We start from the raw sequence: 23,775 nt of genomic DNA, 5'->3' as shown, positions 1-23,775 counted from the left end.
TTGTGGCCCTCTGTCACATCATTAATATTTTACACATTTATCATAATTATTCTTTTGTGAAAGAGTACATTCAAGAGCTTACGCAAAGGCACTTCAGAGTTGGTGATAAAATGATGCGTCTCCGGGCTTCACTCTGTTGTTTCACAAATTCATGCATACAAGATGCATACAAATTTGTTTTTAAATTCAACTTCTGACATTAGCTTCCCCAGGAATCCTTATTCACCACCAGTGTTCAAACTCTTGTTTCTGACTGTCATATCAATAAATGGAAATGGAAAGTATAATTGCTTGGAAATCATGACAGTAACAAACAATCTGTTACTACATTTCATAGTTCATAGACTGCGTGTTAAAGTGTAACTCTGTAACAACTTTTTTTGGATGCATACTACTGAGACTGAACCACAGATGCTTGTGGCAGGCAGGTTGACTCCCAGTTTGCTCAAATGTAATTGTTTCTTTATCATCTTGATAATTTTTTAGATCAGAAAGATGTCAAAAAAGAGAGGCCAGGAAGGAATATTCCACCACCAGGTACAACTCCTGCTGCAATTAAAGGTAACAGAAAATCACACTTAGTGAAGGTTTTGATTATGGGTTCCAGCCAATTTGGCTCAAATGCCCACTTGGACTCAAGGATGAACTGATTAGATTTTGGTGGTCAAAGTTCAAGGTCGCTGTGACCTCACGACTGCCATTTTCATGCTTGTTAACGCGATATCTCAGGAATGCCTTGAGGGAATTTCTTCAAATTTGGCTCAAACATCCACTTGGAGCCACTTGGGGCTGGGGAAAAGGGGCTGTAGCTAGGAATACGAAGTTCGTAGAGAGTCGGGATTCGAGGGGTGGGTTGGGGGAATGGTGAGGGAGGGGGTGGGGCTGTAGACTGCTGACTTGCTGGCAGAGGCATACATCCACAATGCGGTATCCATTATATACATTGGTAGACCTACTAGACCAAGGGAAGTTCTGTATTAGTAATGTCATGTTTTTTTTCTTCATCAAGATTATTACTGTTGTATTAAGTTTAAATTACAAGTTGCATAAAGGTGACATACTGCATTGTAGCGCATTGTACTTTACTTAATGTTTTATGAATAAGAGAAATAAGTTACGTTTCACTTTTTCATTATTTCTTTTCAGATGCTTTCAGCTGGGAAGAGTATCTGAAAGAAACGTCATCTACACCGGCTCCACCAAACTTTTTTCGTCAGGTATATCCCTCTCTTAGCCTTGGATAAATAATGCTTTTCTTTCATGTGGAAAAGCTTAGTCACAGTTCACAGTGAAGTTGGGATGTTAGGTCATTGTCCACAACAACTTAATACGAATCAGAGAAGCTTAAAGTTGCCATCATTGTAACACAATTTTGTTTTCGAGTCTATCTGTAACTAGAGAAGTTATGAAGGTAAGGTAATCATGGTTCTGTAAATTTCTGCCAGTGGTGGTTTACCAATTGGACTTAGCCCCTCACACAGAGTTCTGAATATAAAAGCACACAGAAGGCTGTAATGTTGCTCTAGTTAGTACCACTGCAAAATGTGTTGCAGGCACATGACATTATTTCAGCTGAGCTAGAGTAGAGACGAGTGCTGAGCAAACAAGGATTTGTTGATTTGAAGAGTGCTATCAGTAGCTGTACTTATGGTACTATCCTAATGTCTGCAGGCCAGAGTCCCGCCCTCCAATGACTTCAAGGTGGGAATGAAGCTCGAAGCCCATGACCCGCGCAATTCCACCTCCGTTTGTATTGCCACAGTGATGGGTTTAACAGGCGTGCGTCTGCGTCTCCGTCTGGATGGGAGTGACAACAGCAATGACTTCTGGAGACTGGTAGACTCATCTGACATCCAGCCAATCGGCACCTGCGAGAAGAATGGGGATATGCTGCAACCACCACTGGGTATGGAGGCTAAAAGTCAGGGGAGGTGGGGATGAAGAGGAACTCAGTGCATGGTCAGCATCATCCATAACCCTTGCAGATTTGTTAGTCATTATTTAAAGATGGTAAATTAATAATCTCCATCTTCACTACTTAATGTGACTCAAAATTACAGGACAAACTACAAAAGTTGACTCAGTAGAGTGCGGATCTCTGTCAGGCACCGCTACGCCTAACCATGGCCAAACCAGAGTCAGGAGTCAGACGGATAACACACACACACAAACACACACGACCGAACACATGATCTCCTCGCGGAGATAATGATCTGCCATGACAGAATTTTCATGAAAATAATCAATCTGTCATCGCTATCCGCTTCTGCTTACCGTACTTATTACAAGAGACTACATAGAGTCCACTAAAACACAATTAAAATGGCTTTGCCAAGCCTGGTTTAGAGGTGGATGCGCTTTCCTGTGCACTTTTTCTGAACGCTGTCTATAAAGGTCCTTGCACATCGGAAACGTTTTTTTCCTGCGATTAATTCGCACGTCAATAATATTTTCCGAACTTATATCAGTCAATGCAACCGTGCATACCAACGGCGAAGTTTTGCCGAGCGTTATTGCGGTGTTTATTTTTTCAAACCAGGGTCGATTTTTCAGAAATTCGCTTCCGACGTGTACACATCTGTGGCTGTGATTGACAGGTGGGTCAAAACTCGCATCGCAATTTTGTGCTGTGTATTCGCATCGCTCTTGATGTGTAAGGACCTTAAGCCACATGTTTGGATGTAATATAGAATATCTGGATAGCATCATGATTCCCTACATCTCTGTATTCTAAACTGTCAACCAAGCCCAAAATAGACCCCTACACACTATCTTGAAGTTAATTATCATGCCCTGGATATCTCATAGAAGTCTACTGGGAAATAAATTGCCAGAAGAATCTCAGTTAAATGTGGACTATATCTCACTCTTCACTTCTTTTTTCGCAGTGTCTTAGGCCATGTTTATATTACAGGCAAATCCGATTTGCTGCTAAAGTCATTAATCATCATTATCTTGATTGGTTTCCCAAATCTGATTTGGGAGTGTGTCCGCACTGCCACAAATCTGATTTGGGCAAGTGTTCAAGTCGGGTCTGTGTGTCCAGACCTATGTGGTTTGGGACAAGTGACACAAGTCAGACTTGGAGCGTCCAGACTCATAATACCAATCTGGATAGAATCATTAATAGGTCATTAAAGTTCACAAATCAGATTTGGCCTCCTAGTCTGAACATGGCCTTAGAATCTTAGAATAAGGATATTTAGGTTATTATCACCCAAAACGGTTAATCCACACTACCGTAAATTCCGGACTATAAGCCGCACCTTTTTCCCTGTTTTTTGGCCTTTTTTGGCCCCTGCGGCTTATATAACGGTGCGGCTTATCTATGGATTTTTTCAAAAAAAAAAAAAAAAAATCTCTCTTTTTTAGCACTCTTTCTAACTATAAATCCACTTCTGTTTTAATTTCCTCTCTTGCCCTCTTTTCACCACACTGTATGACACTGTATGACACTGTATGACACTGTGTGCACTGTAAATAACAACACAGGTGGTGTTGTGTTATGTTGTTTTGTTGAAATGTTAATAAATGGGAGCATTACATATGGTAATTAAACATTAAAACACAATAAAAAAATAAAAATAAAAATAAAAAAATACCATTAAAACACCCGCGGCTTATAGTCCGGTGCGGCTTATATAAGAAAAAAATAGTCAACTTTGAAGGTGCGGCTTATACACCGGTGCGCCTTATAGTCCGGAATTTACGGTACTCATATAGTGTTGCTTAGAATCTGCAGAGGAAGTGAAAGAGAATTTCCTTACGGGGGATTATTATTTTTATTTTTTCAATATTTTATTTTACAATTTGTCTTAGTGAAAAGGACATGAGGTAAAGTCATCTTCGTTTACGTCAAGGCTCTACAACACAAATCACTAACATGCGACTACAAATTGTAGCATAACTTGAAGAAATACCCTTCAAGTCAGTAAGTCCATTCCCTGTGATTTTTCTAGAGGTCATAGTAGTCCCAAAAACAACATAATGGTCTGGGCAAGAATGGGTGAAAATAAGCGGAACGATAGGCTGATGAAGTTCATCCCATTCCAGTGAGTACTGTGTTCATCTGAAAGAGATGGCATCACGGCACGAATACCAACTGACAGATTTATCTCTTCAGCAATACTGGACATAATATGTACCTATTAGAATCCCAAAAGTACACGAGAAGTTGAAATGGGGACGAAAATCTGAAGAGTGAAGTCATGAAAATCACAAGGTGTGCCAATAATGCTGACCAACACTGCAGAGTCTTCATTTTGTCTCTTAAAATATCTGAACTAATCTTTCTACTCTTCCCCTCCTTCCCAAGGATTTCGGATGAACGCCTCCTCATGGCCTATGTTCCTACTGAGAACGTTAAATGGAGCAGAGATGGCTCCAGCGACAGCTTTTAAAAAGGTATGCATTCCTTGGTCTTGTGAATGAATGAATGAATCTTTATTGTCATTGCACAGAGTACAACGAAATTAAAAAGAGCAACCTTTAAGGTGTAGTACATTTAGAAGAATAAGAGAATAAAAGAAGCACACAGAACACACAACATTCGCAATTTAACACATTTTACCTATAATTGCACAACCCGTAATTGCAATTGCACTGTGGAATGTAGATGAATAATAAATTGAATGAATTGCACAGAACCCTATTGCACTGTATGAATAAGTAAAAACATTAGTGAATAATTGCACAGTTACCCGTATTGCGCTGTGAAAGTGCATTGCACAATAGGTAAGTTCAGTGATTCAGTGCAGTGCAGTTCAGTGACCAGTGTTCAGTGCCGAAATGGCTCTGGCGTAGAAACTATTTTTTAGTCACAATATATTTATATATAATATATTTATTAATAACATGTTTTAACGTGGCTGTTGCGCCCATTGTCAGGAACCCCCAAGGCCCGCCCAGAACAGCTTTAAGCCTGGCATGAAGCTGGAAGCTGTGGACAAGAAGAACCCATACCTCATCTGCCCTGCCACCATTGGAGAAGTAAAGGGCGACGAGGTCTTTGTGATGTTTGATGGCTGGCGGGGTGCCTTTGACTACTGGTGCAAGTATGACTCCCGGGACATCTTCCCTGTGGGCTGGTGCTCCATCACCAAGCACAGTCTGCAGCCACCAGGCAACAGTGGTAAGTGTAAGTAAACCCCTAGATGGCAGCAGAGTTCTGCTTGTGTCATCATGACTGTTTCTGAGGCTATTGTTATGATCACAGTGTTTGCTTTATTTACATTGATTTAACTGGGGTGTCGCACACTACAGTTTGGAAATGGCCCCCACATACAGAAGAATATAAATACAATAAACATGAACCATCTGGCCTAATTGCTTAGCCTGGCAGAATAGAAATACACAGAACACAAAGCATGGAACAAAGTAGAGTATGAATCTTGAAAGCTGCTCCCAAGATGTTAATGCACATGTAGATAGGTGGTGATGTGATGCGCTCTTCCTTTAGACAAAAGATATTTCAAAATCAGCACCACTAAAATAGTCACACTTACCTTCTGAAGGGCTCGGTCATGTGACTAGCCACAGCAGCCCATCCAGATGTCATGAGTAGTGCTGGCATAGGCGCAGCAGACTGATTTGTGAAACACTTGTGAATCTTGCATATAAGACAGGTGTGACGCAGCATCTTTCACCATGAAATCATGCTTGGCTTTTGTGATCAATTTTTTTTCTTCTGAATACTAATAGTCACTAATTGGATTATCGTTGAGTTCGATTGAAAGTTACAGTATTCCTTGTCACTGAATCGGGGAGTGACTGGGGGGATGGTGGTGAGATAGGGTTAGGGTAGGGTTAGACGTAGTTGCCATTTTCCACGTTGAAAACAATTAGCCGTGTTGTTGAGACACCCTAACCTTGCTTGCAAGATGGATAACCTCGCGAGATCAAAAGAGATTCTCTCGACTGGTTTAGTGAAACGTAATGTGGAGCTAAACCGTCCATCTGGCAGTGTCAGGTTAGAGACACCCCCCCCCCCCCCCCCCTTCCCCCAAAACATTGCCTAAAGTGCAAACAGGCTGAACGGCCACACGACTGCGCTGTTGGCTTCAAGGTATTTGTGCTTGTTCTGCTATTAATGTACCTAGATCACTGCACAGTGACATTTTATGCGTTTCAGAGTAACATTTCCTTATGCTGTTTTATTGAGTTAGAAACTCTACAAAATATCCCACTGACAGTAATTTTCCCTGAAGCTACAATCCATAAATGTGAACTGGAGTGTCCATCCCCCCCCCCCCCTTACTCACTAGCTTACTTGTTCCTCTCGGGCAAAAATGGTATGTGGTGTCGTTCTATTCAGTCTATTTCTTTTTATTACTTAAGAACTGATTGACGATTCGGTTTTTAACCAAGAGCGATTCAGTCAGTCAGCACTCCATAGAGTTTTACAAGGTGACATGAAATGGTCAAATGTGACCAAGCACCACAAGCCCTTTTATTAAACAGAATAACCCTCAGTTACGGCAGCACACCCACACACTGGGCAATGACATCAAGATGATGTACATTAAAGGGGACATCAGAAAATCAGGGGGTGTGGCATCTATAATTGCTTTTAATCACCTCCTTAATGACTAGTGCAGTGCCCGTTCACTCACTAACTCACTCATCTGGTGTGTCTTTCTCTCTCCTGGAGTGTGTGTGTGTGACAGACAGACTGACACGCTAACCTTTATTAGATCGATATCTGCTAAGTGTCATGATGTTCGATAGGTATCTGCTCAGTGTCATGATGATTGGGCAAACGAATCCATGCCGAACATCCAGGATGAATGTGGTTGAAGTGCTGGTGCCTTTTATTGCGAGCAGAGATGAGAGGTTTATCTGAAGCATGTCTTTAGGTCTTATAGGGGATGGATATTCATGCCTGCATGTTTTACTTTATATCTGAAAAACATAGAACTAGAAGTGCACTCTGGGAGCGAAGACCTCCACCAAGGCCAATACTCCAGTCTGCTCTGATATGCACATTTTGTGAGTCGGACCAGAACCCTAAACCTGACCCAATCACTCCCCCTACCCACCCCTCGAACCCCAACACTCTACGACCTTCCTTTCCATAGCTACGGCCCAGTTTCCCTAGACCTGCCCACCTTTCTTGACCACGCCCCTCCCACCACCCAGATACACCTAGCCACTCCCCCCCTACCAACCCCTCGAACCCTGACTATGACCTTCCTATCCCTAGCTACGGCCCCTTTTCTCTAGCCCCGCCCCTTCCCTTGACCTGATCCACATCGGATCCGCTCAAAAGTGTAATCGGTTCTTCCTTGGCCCATGCTACACCCTTCCACCAAGTTTCATGAAAATTGCCCAGTAGTCTTTCCGTAATCCTGCTAACAAACAGACAAACGACACGGAAAACATAACCTCCTTGTCTACAGCATATCCAGACAATTACATGTAGGCCAGTGTTATTGTATAATGTGAAGCACTGTGCCAGGTTTTCTTTTGCTTTTGTAGAGCAGTTAAGTTTAAGTGGTAGTTTACAGTGGGGTTGGTTGCCCACAGGGTTGATGACTTAAAAGTGGATGAATACGCTGAGATTTTTTTCAGTTCATTTAATTAAGCACAAAGTTTCAGTCTCAAGCAATTTTTATACTCGGTTGCAACATGAAAACTCTTAGAAAACTATCATGTGGTATTTTCCTACTTGATCTTCTAGAGTTTGTGGGTCTGTTAAAGTTGGATTCCAATTTAAAAAAGGTTAACCCTTCACCCCAAACATCAGCATTTAGGCTACAACAGTACATTCTCTTAGCATTTGCTAGCAAACATAACACTTTGGAACATAACAAATGCATCTGTTGAAGCTAAAAAAAAAGATTTTAAGACAAATTACAGATATTTTGAACAAAATTTGTTGGCTTGATATGTTGTATTTGTTACATGTATTTTCATTTGGAGTTTAAGGCTGTGCTGTCATAGCATAAAGGCGTGTGTGATTGACACAAAACATCGGAGCAAAGGATGTGTGTGTGGATTTTGCCACATTGAATGCTATTTAATATATAAATAAAGTTATAATGTAACGTAGGGGTATCTGAAAGCCTACAGAGTAACTGTAAGAGACTTTTGTGACTTGTACTTCATTGAAGGCGCTCCAATGCAATGCTTATTAAAGGTTTCTCTGCCTCATAGGGGTTTCACAGACACTGCGCATCATAGACTAAATGTTCCCCTGTGGTTTTAGGAATAAACAATATAAATAAATAAATTGAACATAGATTTGTTTGAACAATCATTTTCTACATGATGCCATGTTAAATAAACAGAATTGAAGGTATTTAGAGAATGAAAGACTCTCATCTATGTTGTTACTGCAGTCACACAGTGGCTATCTCCAGCTCAGACAAGTTGCTGGGGTTCAGCGGCTCATTTGTAAACAGCCTCTCGGAGCCAATCGAGGACTCTGCTATTTCACATGCCCCCATGTTGGTCCCAGGCCCAGATAAATGAGTTAACCCTTTACTGGCTGTTTTTGAGAACACTACTTAACATTAGTAAAATTCAGTAGTGGTGAATGCCCTACTGTCTCATGATATTGCTTTCCCATTGAGCTGACGGCCTGGGGAGACAGCAGTGTCTAAATGTTTCTCTGTATTTCACATGAAGCTTTGCAGATATACTGTGGAGGGCTTTCACTGAGTCCTGTCAGAGCGAGAGAAAAAAGACAGGACGCAAGGTCAGCGATGGAGAACAGGCAAGGAGGGCAGGGACGAAGGAGGACGATTTATGTCCTTCACATCCTCCCTGTTTACATGGAAAAATTATGTTTACATAAAAGTCCAGTCTAGGACAGGGGCTGGTGAACCGTGTCTGTGTGTAGAACTCTGGGTAGAGAGGATAAGATTATATCAACTAAAAACACACAAAAAATGCATATGGCATGTTCTAGCTTAGTTTGAGTCATTTTAGTTTACATAATTAATTTTACTTGTTCATGTAAGCCCCAACATAATACACCCTTAAAAGGTTTGGGAGGAGCTTAGGCAGAGTACCCCCCCCCCCCCCACCCAGCCTTCCCCATCCTCCTCGGTCGACTCCTCCCCCATCTAATGTGAATCAGTCTGTGTATGTCTGCCTCCCCCGGCTCCTCTGTCAGTGCAGGCTTTGTTTTGAGCTTGCACTGAATTTTGGATGAAAATTTATATTCAGGGTTTTACTCAAGGGTAGGGTAGTGTTGGGGAATCTTGAGCGTATCGTGAAACTGAGAAAGGAGCACTAGCTGAGGAGAAGGGCTGCTGCTGTGTGTGTGGGGCTGTGGGCATTTAAAATATTTTAGTTGTAAAAAAAAATCTTATAATTTTTTTTCTCCCCAGTACGGTGAGTTCCGCTTTTATTCTGTTTATATTCTTGGCTTGGCATTTTTCTCATATGGAGAGAGAACCCAACATGTCTTGTCTTCAAAATGAGAGTGATGCTGGAGTTCCCCGTCTTTGTTCACACTGTAGATAAGAACAATCTTATTTGAAACCTTTTTGAAAATAAATTATGTTTAGTATTATAGTCCTTTAAAGTATGTGCACAAGCCAGTCTTTCTATGCTGTTTGATGTATTTATTTTCACTGTTATTTTCCTCTATCTGTGTGTGTGTGTGTGTGTGTCTTCAACTCTTTGGAATTGTATTTATTTACTTAGGAGGACCTGTTTTATATAACAATTTTGAACTAATTAATATTGACCTCGTTCTTTATTAGCAGCTAGCCCACCTGTGAGAGTTTCTACAATGTGCTGATTGGATGTATGTTGCTCATGCAGCAGACCATGAAGTGTAGCTATGCTTGTAGGGGTTGTTTGAGTTAGCAGAAAAAGGCACTGTAGTTATCTGACAGGAGATGGTGCAGTTGTAATTATGTTCTAATTATGGATGTTATTAAGAAAACTAGGCAACATGTCAGTGTCAACTTGTCAGGAGCCTATTGTATATTATAATGTGGCATTGTTCTATAGAAACTCCTCCCCCAACAATGAAGTTCTTTATTGTCGGCGTATGAAAATTGTAAAATCGAAGTAATTTAAGCTCTGCCACTGTAATTGGAGGACTACCCCTCTCATGTCCAATAATGAAGTGCCCCTACCCCCAAAATATGCACTAGACTAGGGGGTCTTTGCTCTAACACTCGTCCCACCCACTAACATCAGCTTATTTGGTAGGTCACTGGGTCAAGAGGAAATGACATACCATATGCCTCCTTAATTTGCCAGCAGGGACTATACAGTGATGTGACAAGTTAGAGAGAATTATTCATTTTGATAATCTGCTCTCTTTGGGTAGATAATGCACCTATGAAACTTAGCCAAATGCAGCTGGTGTAAGTAACCATTGAACCACCAGGCCACCATTTCTTGCATGTTTCTATGTCTTTGTCTTTTCTTTTTGTCTTTAGCTTTGGGGTCATTATTTGGCTTAAGCTCGTTTGCAACACACTCAAACTCTTGATTGTTAATAAGGAAACAGTAAAATCATAAACAGGTTTTTTCCGCTCTCTATCAGCCACATGTTGATCCGTGTTCTCCCAAGAGTCAGAGCTGCTCAAATGCATCAAGGAGACCTCTCTTCTGTCCTTTGTCCCCTGACCTGGGGAACACTTAAGTTTGACAATGCTTATCTGTTGCTCATGACAAGAATTGCCTATATAGGCTAGGGAGTGTACAAATAAAGGAATCAATATTTCAATCACACACTGCACGCCAGAGTTCATTAGGCTGAGTTGACCATTTTGTCATGGTAAACTGGATGGCTAATGTGAGATGTTTGGCCATTACGATCTACCATGAGATACCGATAGACCGCTTTGTTTTGAGAAACATTGTCCCTGTTATGATAGCAGCCATCTCCAACAAAGCATCCAGTGATTCTCCTAGTGTCAATCTTAACAGACCTTTTGTACATTGGATTGTCTCATGGGTGTTAGGTTTTAGTGCGGTAGATTATTATTTTTTAAATAGCCACATTCACTCTCCATGACAGTTGCTCTATTTGTATGCTGTCGTTACAGTCACACTGCCAAAGAACCTGCAGATTGTGTCGGCATCACCCTCTAAGCCCAGCAGGCGCTCCATGCAGTCCCCCTACAGACTCCCCAACCCCCTGCCCCCTCTGCCCGTGAGGAAAGGGGTACGGGGGCGTCGGCCCAAGAGCGAGACCCTTGCCCTGATCAAAGCTGCAGTCGAGGCGGCAGCAGCTGCCCAAAACGGGACAACTCCCGAAAACACACAACTTGTACCCAGGCCCCACAAGAAGAGAGGCCCCAAACCTGGGAGCAAGGTGAGTGAAGTAACCCACATTGAATTGTGTTTCTGAACACGCGCTTTAATGTTTAATCTATTTCATGATCATTTGTACTTATTCCATTTCCTCCAAAAATGTGTGCTGTGTTTTTCAGAGGAAGCCCAAGGTTCTCCAGAGCACAGCACAGCTGCCCAGCATCCAGGTGCCACACGAAAGCCCTGCCGGCCTCAACTCAACCGGTAAGGCTGAATGGTCCTGTTAAAGGGGACCTGTTATGCTTTCCCATATTTTGTAAGTCGAGAAAAAGCCAGCACTCCAAATGTCCTTTCATAGGTTTTAATAGTTCCTCAAACCGGGCAGCAGCAACAAACGTTTCAGCCAAAGGCCTTCCTCAACGTTGTGCTATGTCAGGCAAAAAAGACGGCTACAATCATGCCAGAAGTACAATCAGTTATTCAATAAAACCTTTTACAACACAATATGCCCCACCAGTAGAAGCAAGGATCTGATTGTAAAGGAGCAATTAGAAAAACAATTAGAATAATACATTTACAATAATCACAAGTCAAGAAAAAGTTGTATAAACAATTACCGTAAATTTCGGACTATAAGCCGCGGCTTTTTCCCTGTTTTTTGGCCGTTTTTGGCCCCTGCGGCTTATATAACGGTGCGGCTTATGTATGGATTTTTTCAGCAAAAATAAAAAACGGAATTCTCTCTTCTTTAGCACTCTTTCTAACTATAAATCCACTTCTGTTTTAATTTCCTCTCTTGCCCTCTTTTCACCACACCGCGGACACTGTGTGCACTGTAAAAAAAAACACAGGTGGTGTTGTGTTATGTTGTTTTGTTGAAATGTTAATAAATGGGAGCTTCCTCAAACAGCCATCTCTTTCCCGACAATCCCCTCTGTGCACGAACCCTTACATATGGTAATTAAACATTAAAACACAATTAAAAAAAAAACATTAAAACACCCGCGGCTTATAGTCCGGTGCGGCTTATATATGTAACAAACAGGCAATTTTGCTGCTGCGGCTTATAGTCCGGTGCGGCTTATAGTGCGGAAATTACGGTATACAAATATAGCATCCAAAATAAGGCTCTGTGTAAAGAACCTCAATATACCACAACATAGAATAGGCTCTAGTGTCAACCAGGGCTGGAAGCAAAATTACTGTAAGAGAGGTTGGTCAACCATACTTGTAGTAAAACAGATAAAAATGGTCCTATTGTTCCCAATACAATAGATAGGATCATAGATACATTCGGAATATATCAGTGGAAAGAGTAGAACAATTATAGAATAGAAAATATAATTAATATATATAGTATTCTTTTCTATTCTATAATTGTTGGGGCATATTCTGTTGTAAAATGTTTTATTGAATAATTGATTGTACTTCCAGCATGATTGTATTTAGCAGTCTTTTTTGCCTGACATAGCACAACGTTGAGGAAGGCCTTTGGCTGAAACGTTCGTTGCTGCTGCCCTGTTTGAGGAACTATTAAAACCTATGAAAGGACATTTGGAGTGCTGGCTTTTTCTCGACTTACTGAACTCTTTGCTTGCCCTGCACCCAGTGAGTCTTTAATCCATTTTGAGTCTGCTCGCTACCGGTGAATTCCCATATTTTGTGTCATATTATATATATATACACTGTTAATGTTGGATGTTCATATTAAACATGGCTAAAGTTTCAAATAATGAGATAAATATATGTGAAAGTTATCCCCGTTAGCAAAAACCCTCCCTCCCACAATTAGCCGTTGTGGCTATCAGATTTGTTCAGTGTGTCTTCTTGTGTTTTTTTCCCCCAGTGTGTGTTTATGTGAACAAGCACGGAAACTGTGGTCCCCACCTGGACAGGAAGCAGATGCAGCGTCTGCCAGACCACTTTGGGCCATTGCCAGTGAACACTGTGCTCCAGCAGGTGGTCCAGTCATGTATAGACTGCGCTTACCAGCCTAAAGTCCTGCTCAGTGCGCTGCAAACCCACTCAGGAGGAGGAGAGGTTGTCAGGGGTAACAACACACAGCCAATACCAGTTGTTTTACGTTTTTGTTATATCATAACCCACAGTAGGGCTGCACGATTCTGGAAAAAAATTTGAATCACGATTTTCTTTCTCTGAATTGAGATCATGATTGTCTCATGTTTTTTTCCAGCTTTTATTACACCTTACCTGATATGAAAAACAAAACAATTAATTATTGGCATCATCATCTACTTTTATAATTCTATTTCATTATTGAAACATATTGATGTAAATAGATTATTCATATTATTGTTGTTACGGCTGTTGTTATTATTATTATTATTATTATTTTATTATTATTATTATCATCATACTAATTTTGCTAAATGGCATAGTTAAGGAGGAGGTAAGAGTCTCCTTCAGTACCTGGGCTAAAGCCGCGCCTCTGATCCTCGGGGAGGACGTGGGTAGATCGGTGCTTTGTATGAATCGAGATCGCAATTTTATTTCGATTAATCCTGCAGCCCTAACCCACAGGTATATATATTTTTGTATTATTACAGAGCTATTTCAGAGATTTCTAGTTTAATAATGGACACCCTCAGTAGATGGCTGTACAGTTAGCACAGCCCATTCTCCAGTAGATGAGTGATAGACTAATAACACGTGTTTTTGTTTTTTGTCCCAGTGAAAACAGATGTTGGAGTTCGTCTGGTGAAACTACCGTCAGCTTCCAGTGCTTCTTTCGTGCTGCGCTTCTTGGAGACTGTGTGCCGTCATCTGCAGTGTGACAACTTGTTCAGCAGCCAACCATTTAGCCACTACACCTATGACCGGACCAAGTCAGGTAATGACTATGTATACATTCAGTTAGCATTTAGCCACTACACCTATAACCGGACCAAGTCAGGTAATGACTACGTATACATTCAGTTAGCATTTAGCCACTACACCTATGACCGGACCAAATAAGGTAATGACTATGTATACATTCAGTTAGCATTTAGCCACTACACCTATGACCCGACCAAGTCAGGTAATGACTATGTATACATTCAGTTAGCATTTAGCCACTACACCTATGACCGGACCAAGTCAGGTAATGACTATGTATACATTCACTTAGCATTTAGCCACCACCTATGACCCGACCAAGTCAGGTAATGACTATATGTATACATTCAGTTAGCATTTAGCCACCACCTATGACCGGACCAAGTCAGGTAATGACTACATATACATTCATTTAGCATTTAGCCATCACCTATGACCCGACCAAGTCAGGTAATGACTACGTATACATTCAGTTAGCATTTAGCCACTAAACCTATGACCGGACCAAGTCAGGTAATGACTACGTATACTGTACATTCATTTAGCATTTAGCCACTACACCTATGACCGGACCAAATCAGGTAATGACATTCAGCAAGATATATCAGCAAGAGAAATGGAATCCCCATTCTATCAGGAAAAAGGCCTCTGCTTGGAACAAGCTTATGATAGTAAACAAGACGTAAACTAGGTGTTAAACCACATTGTCGTAAACTGCCGAAAACTAGACTTTGTGAAAAAGACTCAAACTGAACTCTACAAATGTCTACTTGTAAGACTAAAATAAAAAGTGCGATGGTACTTTATAGATGTGTGTGTGTGTGAGAGAGAGAGAGAGAGAGAGATTTAAATTACATTGACACTCTACCTGTTAACTGTTAACACCAAAATGCTTTGCCACTCAACACAGCGTTGTCTCTATGATGATTTGAGCAGATTACAAATTAACTCTCCATATCATGTGTGGCACTGGTTGAAGTCAGTTCTCCTCTGTTTTGCATTCCAGTGAAAGAAGAGGCGTTGGAGGCGCTGCCTCTGGGCCGGGGGAGTAAGCGGAGTCTCTCTGGGGTCTCTCCGCCATATGCAGCCCCTCTCTCTCCTAAACATTTGCGTACTGAGGTCCACCCTTCAGAAGGTACAGCTCACTGTCTTCATACTTGGAATGCACTCAATCACATCTCTACAATTTCCCCCCTAATCTGGTTTTCTGTCATTTCCTCTCATTCGCCCCTCCCCTTTTCTTTGTCTAGAAGAGGGTTTTGTCTGTCTCTGTGTGTCTGTCCGTCCCCACAAAAGTAGACCAATCACAAAGCTCACGCTGCCAAGTGCATGATGTCACCAAACAGAAACTTGACAGCACTGAAGTGAAAGGAGCCACACGTGATACTCAGACCACCAGAAATGTTAATATCTGCACGACGAAGCATGCACAAATGACAAGAAAATGTCTATCTTAGTTTAATGTAGTAGTTTAATGTAGATACAACACAATCGCAGTAGAGCCGATCCCTCAGCTCTACCGATCCCTCAGCTCTACCGATCGCTCAGCTCTACTGATCCCTCAGCTCTACTGATCCCTCAGCTCTACTGATCCCTCGGCTCTACTCACCTCGCGAATAGCGCTCCCCACCGACACACGCAAACAAAACAGCCAGCCAACCACACATTCCCCTGCATCCACATTGCATCCAATGACGCTGTGGAAGCCACACCACTATTAGACTCTGTGTGTTGTTTTACTTCCATTTTAATTGCTGACAAAAAAAAATAACATCACAATAACTGCATACTTAACTGAATGCAATTTTAATTTGTAATGCTACCCTCAGTGCAATATACTTCTCCGCATGCTTTTAGAAGGGGAGCATTTGGTTGACTAACTACAGACATAAATCCCAGATCCATAGAGATCCAGTCTAGCTAATTGTTTAGTGCTGCTACAACATTTAATGCTATTGTCAGCACTCACTTTCTGATTGCCGTTGGAGTAGTGGATACTAAAATGCATAATGCATTATGCTGGGCTAGAGGTATTTTCTTCCCTGCTGTATGTTAACAAGCAGGCTTAGGGATCTGCAGAGGCTAGCTGCTTTCATTTCTAGATGCGAACATGTGCCATCCTTCCCGGCCTACTTGGGATTCAACCATAGTAAAACACTAATGACAACTACCAGCTCCTAACATTGCAAAGTAATTACATCTGGAGAAATACAAATAGCCATGCACAAACTCTGCTAAGCTTGGTTTGTTGGCCACTTACTGACTGAAATGGTTGTTTTACTGACGTCCCTGACTGCCCCCTCTAATTTGCCTTAACGATGGTTATTTCTCAGCATGAAAACAAGGCGACATGAAACAGCACTCAGCAGAAAAGTAACAAATCTTGTCATCATCGAAGGACTAGAACTTCCTTTTTTTTCTTCTTCTTTTTTCTGAACTTGGATGGTTTCAGTCTGTCATCACTTTCAATGAATATGTATTTATAGGAGGGTATTTTCTCAAAGGCGGATTAAAGTGTGTTTAATGGGCCTTTTTGAATGTCTATTGTCCTTTGCTCTCTCCAGCAGAGACCCTGCCCCATGAGGAGAACAGTCTAATAAAGGAGCAGCGCTTCATGGACTCGGCCTCCAACTCCATGACCCCTCGACCCCAGACAATGCGGAGTTCCTCTGAGTATCACTCCCAGGCCAGCAGCCTCTACTACCCAGGCAATGGCACGCCGCTGCGCCGCCTTTCCTCCAACCCTGCAGAGCTCCCCTCCACACAGACCCTCAGACGAGTTGAAGGTATACCACCAACAAGTTTTCATATTGAGCTGTTGCATTAAAAAATCTATTTGTTAAATAAATGGATTCAAAAATGTACGTTGAATTTAATTAAAAGCAAGAATCCTTGACCACTTTGCAGAGTTGTCATCTCCTGCTTAACTTACAGCTTGTAGAGTCGGATGATAACCAATGTCTGTTTAGGTAAATATGAAAATGTAGGCAAAGAGGAGAATCAATAATCATCCGTTTTTATTGGAATGTCACCGCAATAACCTACAGTAAGTGTCTTGGGTCGACTGTCACTTCAGTAGACAGGTTGCAACTTGCATCTCAAATGAGTTGGTGGGTTCTCTCTCCTTGGAAACAAGTTTACTTTGACGTGTTATTCTGTGTCCTTGGCTGCCTTGCGTGCTAAGTGTATTTGTTGTCTTGTTTGTAGCGGCCAGCTCTACCACCGGCCCCGAGGCCATGGCCGCTGAACGGGGGAGTCTGCAGGTGCCCAGTAAAAGCCCATCCTCCTGGTCCATCGAGGAGGTCATGCAGTTTGTGAGGGACGCTGACCCCTCAGCACTAGCTCCACATGCTGAACTATTCAGAAAACACGTAAGTGAACTTTTGATAGTACAAATCCTATCCTACTACTATAATTGGAGAGTTCTATGCGTGTATGTCCTGAGTTGCAAGGCGCACTGTTGCTCCGGTCGCCCATAGGGGGTGTGCTATGGCAATGTTTTAGATTTGAAATGGCCATAACTCGCCAACCATTGTTTCCGCGATCGCCTCCAAACTTGGGGAGTGCGCTTAGAGGGACCTGATGGAGTGCAGTGCGCACATATTCATAGTGCTACCTACTAGCAACACAAAAAGCGGTTTATCTCGAGAGCCGTTCATCCAATCGACTTCAAACTTGGGGAGTGCGCTGCCGAATGTTGGACACGTACATAGTCATAACGCTATCTACTGGCAACACAAATACCGTAAATTCCGGACTATAAGCCGCGGCTTTTTTCCCGTTTTTTGGCCCCTGCGGCTTATATAACGGTGCGTCTTATCTATGGATTTTTTCAGAAAAAAAAAAAAAAAAAAAAAAAATCTCTCTTTTTTAGCACTCTTTCTAACTATAAATCCACTTCTGTTTTAATTTCCTCTCTTGCCCTCTTTTCACCACACCGCGGACACTGTGTGCACTGTAAAAATAAACAACGGTGGTGTTGTGTTATGTTGTTTTGTTGAAATGTTGTAATACGGTAAATGGGAGCTTCCTCAAACAGCCATCTCTTCCCGACAATCCCCTCTGTGCGTGACCACTTACATATGGTAATTACGGTAAGCAAACGGCCACTCGGGCAACAACTCCCTCCCCCGACTACCAGGAGAAAATCACAAACTTCGGCGAATTCACACAAAGGAAGATCAAGGAATATTCACAACAAGACGAGCAGTAGAAGCAACACTCTCACTTACCATGGGGAAGGTACGCAGAAATTCACACGAGGCAGCTTTCAAGTTGAAAGCAGTCAATCTCGCATTAAAAGAGAGCAGCCGCCGATCAAACAGAGCAGCCGCGCGTAACCTGGGCAAAAGGGACTGTCCGTCCGGGGGAGAACTACTGAACAACTCCCTCCCGACTATCAGGAGAAAATCACAAACTTCGGCGAATTCACACAAAGGAAGATCACGGAATATTATAGGAGTGTGAAAACATCCACAATTACCAACGGGTTCCAAAACGCTGGACTGCTGCGGGATGAAGAGGATGACGCCACGGGGACTGCCCCCTAGTCCGATACCTCACGAGTCCGATACCTCACGAGTCCGACACCTCATGGTTTTGGGTTAGGGTCTGGGGGAGGTTAGGTTTAGGCGTGGGGGTGGGAGAGGTTAGGTTTTGGGTTAGGGTCTGGGGGATGTTAGGTTTAGGCGTGGGGGTGGGAGAGGTTAGGTTTTGGGTTAGGGTCTGGGGGAAGTTAGCCTCTTTTTTCGGACTCGTGAGGTGTCGGACTCGTGAGGTATCGGACTCGTGCCATGGCACCTGAAGGAGAGAGGAGAGTGGTTGACGAAGCCACCCTGAACCTGTTCGTTTCCGACACTGAAGATGAGGACTTTGGTGGTTTCAGTACGCAGGAAGAAGAGGAAGACGAGGATTAGTGACTTGACTTCTCTGGTTACAGGTTTGCTGCACATATACGGTAGCCTATTGTTGTGTGATTTTGTCTGGGGATTAGTGACCTGACTTTTGTTTTGTTTTGTTGAAATGTTAATAAATGGGAGCTTCCCCAAACAGCAATCTCTTTCCCGACATTCCTCTCTGTGCACGAACCCTTTCATATGGTAATTAAACATCAAAACACCCGCGGCTTATAGTCCGGTGCGGCTTATAGAAGAAAAAAATAGTCAATTTTGGTCCCGCGGCTTATACACCGGTGCGTCTTATAGTCCGGAATTTACGGTAATGGTTTATATCGAGAATATATATCGAGTTCGTCCGATCGACTTCAAACTTGGCGGGTGTGCTGCTGGGGCCCCCGAGAGATTGCAGTGTCGAAATTTCACCATGAGTTTGGCCACATGCAAAGCACTCTCGTTTCTAGTTTATTCGATATATATCAATAGCCTATATCTCATTACTTGAAGGAAGTTGGTTCATTGAGATACTCAGTCCATTATTTTGTCTTCACAGGAGATTGATGGAAAAGCCCTGATGCTGCTGCGGAGTGACATGATCATGAAATACATGGGCCTCAAACTAGGGCCTGCACTGAAGTTATGCCACCACATAGATAGGTTGAAACAAGGCAAACTGTAGCGCAGTCCTGTCCCTGCCACAACCCACGGGCAATAACCGCTGAAAGGGCCAACGTTTGGACACATCTCAGCGTATTAACACACCAAATGACTCATGGGGCATGCAAAGGGTTACGTGTTACTCCAGACTCCACCTTGAGGGAACTTGATGTTCATTTCCACTGGCAGAGTGGAGAAGTGTGCCGTGCATTGCTGACACATTACCTCATCCCCTCATCAGTGAACAGAGAGCTGTTCAGGTCTAATAGACACCAGTGACTTTCTGAAATCCCAAAGGAAAATAATCCCTGTAGTGTTTACATTGCATAGCACATGTGCACATGAGGACAGAGTTTTTTAAATGGAGTTGAAATCTTTTGATCCTGGTTTCGGATCCCCAAAGATGGAGAATGTTTCTTCTTATATGTTTTTATTCTTGTTGAGATTCCAGTCAATAAGGAAGGGTCTCTCTGACTGTATACTAAAACGAATCCACCAGATGTTCTTCCCTGTGTTCTTATGAGAATTCAGATGCTTTTCTCGTCTGCTCTGTTGTATAGCCGTTATAAATTTTCTTTATTCACATCTATGCCTAAAGTTTGGGGTCATCTGCCTGTCCAAGATTTGCCCATGTCAATTCATTCCATTTATTTCACACAATGCTATACATTTTCCTTTGCTTGAATGTCATCTTACTACTATAATAAGGTGCCCAGGTTCCGCTTTGCGGCGCACAATTGCTCGAGTGACATCACTGATGACATCACAATTGCTTGAGAGACATCACAGATGACATCACAATTGCTCAAGTGACATCACTGATGACATGAGTGGCATCACTGGTGACATCACAATTGCTCACATAGACAGTGACATCAGTGATGACAGGAAATTGGCTCGAGCCAGATAAACTCTGGTTGTTCACACATCCTCTCCAGAGTCTCCCCCCTTCGCGTGCGGATATCATACTGAATTCGGACTTTTCTTATTGAACCTCAAATTACCCTTGAGTGTCCCTCAGAATCATTAACTGCTGTGTCCTGTGAGCCGTAGGCATGCTGGATGTGAATGGCATGATTTATGGTTGTGTCAGTGAGTTTGATTGCCTCCTGCTGGTTGTATTCCTGTACAGACGTGGGCCCCTATCTTCCCACTGGCCTTAGGCGCTAAACTGGCGTTAAACGCAAAAAAACACGCTTTGCGCCTGACTCGGGAAGATAGCATCATGTTTTTAGGCCCCGAAATGCGCTTTACACCGAAGAGGCGTGGCTCGGTGCCAGAATAGGCCCGAATGGGCATTTCGGCCTTAAATACCGGCCTAACGCTATCTTCCCCCCTGGCGTTAATTTAGCGCTTAGCGCTTTTCAAAACCAGGCCTTATTCACTGCCCCGGCTCCCCTACCAAAGTCACACACAGACACACATATCACACAAATCTCCCAGCATGCATAGAGGCTAATACATTTTGACAAGAAATAGCAACCAAATCAGCCTAAGTAGGCTAAGTGGTAGATAGAAATAATAGTTATGTTAACACAACATGCAATTCTAGAACATTTCAATATTGGACAAAATAAAACATAAAAATCAAAACACAACCCTATGTGAAACATACATGTAATCCAGGTGGCATATATATCCGTCGCAAATACAACGTAATATAGATGAGTAACACGGTTGTACTGTGATGTCCGCTCCAACAAGACTTAGCCTACTTGACACGTACTTTTTCCAATAAAAACACATTTATGCCATGACTTTACATACATAATGTAGGCTATATTTATGTCGCATCATTTAGCCTGTGCTGTGATGTGCAGGAGCAGCAGGTAGCCTACAAGTTATAAAACTAAGCCTGTCCTGAATGAGCCGAGTGGGGGTGCTTGTTCACTATTGTGAAAGTTATGTGTTTACAACATAAAGATCATGGAATTGGATGCTATCAGGAATGTCACCGATAGTTAACGTTCTATATTGTAGGCTACAGGGAGACCACATCAGCCCTGCTGAACAGATCTGTATTTGCCTGGCTGTAGGTTGAATTGTTTTATTCAGGCTATGATAGGTGATGTGCTGAGATATCCAAATTGGCATGAAGAGATGACAACATGCAGCCAAAACCCGGACATGGATCGAGTGGATCGGAGCTTCGAAAGGAAGAATGTCATTGAGTAACTGCAGTTCACCAACGAGCACAGTTGTGAATAATTCTACGCTTAAAAGGCGTGGTAATAATGCTTAAGGCCACGTGTAGCGCCAACACGAAAATATCGAGTGCGCCGCTCCACGCCAACTAATTGGCTGCGCCTGGCGCTAAGCGCTAATTTAAGGCCAGTGGGATGATGGAGCCCGTGGTCTCCATCCAGCTCTTAATGTCAATCGGTCTGTCCCAAGCTCTTGAGTCAGTTTACTTAGAAATCTTTGATTGGATTTATTTATTTCAATGGACAGATTTTTATGGAAGTGCAAATATGACGTTTCTAAGGGCTTTATATGTTTTGTTTTGATGTGATATCTGCACCAGTCATAATCTTTCAAGCTTGTCGGTCCGCCTATGACCTCAATGCCGTCACTTTGACCGTTACAATCACTGTTAGCAATGAAAACAGATATGTACAGTTTTATGGGTTTAACCATGAATATCAGCAACAGAATGTACATTTTGTAGAAAACTAAATATTTTAAGGAAATCATATATAAGTTAGAAATGTGAAGATAATGGGTGGAGGATGTGGTGAATATTTCAGACAATGTATTCCATACTGCTTTTTAATACTTTATGCAATGCTTTTAGTTGAAATACCCCTCAGTAATAGAATTTGCCTTGCTTGACTTATGACGTTTCTCAGGTTTATGTGGTCTTTGTTAGTACAAGCTTTTGTAGCAAACTGTTTTGGAATAATATACTTAACAGGTTTTTCCTTTGTTATTCCCCTCCTGACTTAAAATTACTTGTTGTGCCATATGATATTCAACACAGAGTGCTGTTGATTTACCCCTTTGCATCTTCTTAAAATTACTTGAAAAATATGTTGCAAAAAGTCACTTGTTCATTCTATCACACCAGAAAAGCGATATGTTGTGTTCATGATGTATATTTTCGTTTTTATAAAGCTATCAAAGCAAAGCTGTTTGTGTTGTTGCTTATAAGAATACATTTGTTTTGGTAAAGTATGTATTTTCCATTGACTGTTGAAAAAAGTTGCTCAAGTATTTTATTTTAATTCACCAATATGACTTACAAAACATGATCATTTAGAAAATTCATTCAGGTATTCTGATATCCAATGCATATTAAATTAAAACCTTGCACAATACAGACTACAATGTTGGAGAACATGTTCCAAGAACCACCTGAAAAGACAATTATTTCCACTATTAAATTCCTGCCGTCAGTCTAACATTTGTTTTGAAACCTTATAAGCAGAAAATTAATATAAGTTGGGCCTACATTTGGTATATTTCTATGACTCATAACTTGTCATAACTCATGAAACATGAGTATAAGGATATAATGGAAGTTGTACCAGGGAGGACCTGCACCTTCAGACTGTGTATCTAAAGTCTCCCTACTGCTCCTCTCGCTCAATGTTTCAGTGAAGTCAAACCCATAGTACAGTATGTCCAATTACCTACTACTAAATTATAATCAGTGGGATTTTTCAGTATGCTGAATTTAAAATGGTTAGGTGGTTAAATTTCCAATATCAATTTCTAACATCAACATAGTGAAAACATAACATTGTTTACACTTCTCTCCAGGTGGGACTGAGAATGGTCAAAATAGTCCCAAAGAGTAGAACAAAAAACAATGTTGTATTTCCTGAGCTTTGGAAAACAATGAAATACTACACGAGTCTGAAATTTAGTATGTTTTGAATGTAGTACTGCATGTTGAAATTGTTGTGTAGCATGTTTAGTTCACAAAAGACAGATGTACATACAGAGCCCCCCCTTTAAGACTCCTTGATTGATTGATTTTGACATGAGAATATGTATTTATTCTCATTGATTTTGAACCAGTGTCATGAGGTCAAGCATATTGATTGCCCTCTGATGACACACTGCCCTTAATTTGAAATGGCAATGACAACATCTTGTCAAGGAAGGGCATCATGGACTGTATATTAAGGGCATAGATGTTTTTTGGGGGGCTTTAGGG

General features: G+C 41.8%; 1 protein-coding gene across 3 annotated transcripts; it reads left to right on the top strand.

The window, feature by feature from the left end:
- Positions 1-511: 511 nt before the first annotated feature.
- Positions 512-22,732, top strand: LOC310786691 (sex comb on midleg-like protein 2). 3 transcript variants are annotated; one of them, XM_083647959.1, is made up of 13 exons: positions 512-561; positions 1,147-1,217; positions 1,672-1,906; positions 4,316-4,404; positions 4,888-5,131; positions 11,016-11,284; positions 11,403-11,487; positions 13,070-13,273; positions 13,916-14,074; positions 15,068-15,196; positions 16,626-16,847; positions 17,269-17,432; positions 19,510-22,732. In XM_083647959.1, exons 3-13 carry the CDS (start codon positions 1,708-1,710, stop codon positions 19,633-19,635), a joined length of 1,890 nt encoding a protein of 629 aa, XP_083504085.1. In that variant the 5' UTR covers positions 512-561; positions 1,147-1,217; positions 1,672-1,707; the 3' UTR covers positions 19,636-22,732. The 3 variants fall into 3 exon arrangements, with proteins under 3 accessions (XP_083504085.1, XP_083504084.1, XP_083504083.1); XM_083647958.1 differs by having other exon boundaries at positions 4,888-5,137; positions 16,629-16,847; XM_083647957.1 differs by having other exon boundaries at positions 4,888-5,137.
- Positions 22,733-23,775: the final 1,043 nt, after the last annotated feature.

This window comes from Poromitra crassiceps (genome assembly GCF_964638095.1).
Source record: "Poromitra crassiceps genome assembly, chromosome: 12".
NCBI classification, from domain to species: Eukaryota; Metazoa; Chordata; class Actinopteri; order Beryciformes; family Melamphaidae; genus Poromitra; species Poromitra crassiceps.
This window is presented reverse-complemented; position numbering and strand designations above follow the sequence as displayed.

Coding starts and splice junctions, on each gene's coding strand:
- LOC310786691 (XM_083647957.1), top strand. CDS start 1,708: ATGAAGCTCGAAGCCCATGACCCGCGCAATTCCACCTCCGTTTGTATT. Junction 1,907..4,315: donor TATGCTGCAACCACCACTGG/GTATGGAGGCTA, acceptor CTCCTTCCCAAG/GATTTCGGATGAACGCCTCC. Junction 11,488..13,069: donor TGCCGGCCTCAACTCAACCG/GTAAGGCTGAAT, acceptor TTTTTCCCCCAG/TGTGTGTTTATGTGAACAAG.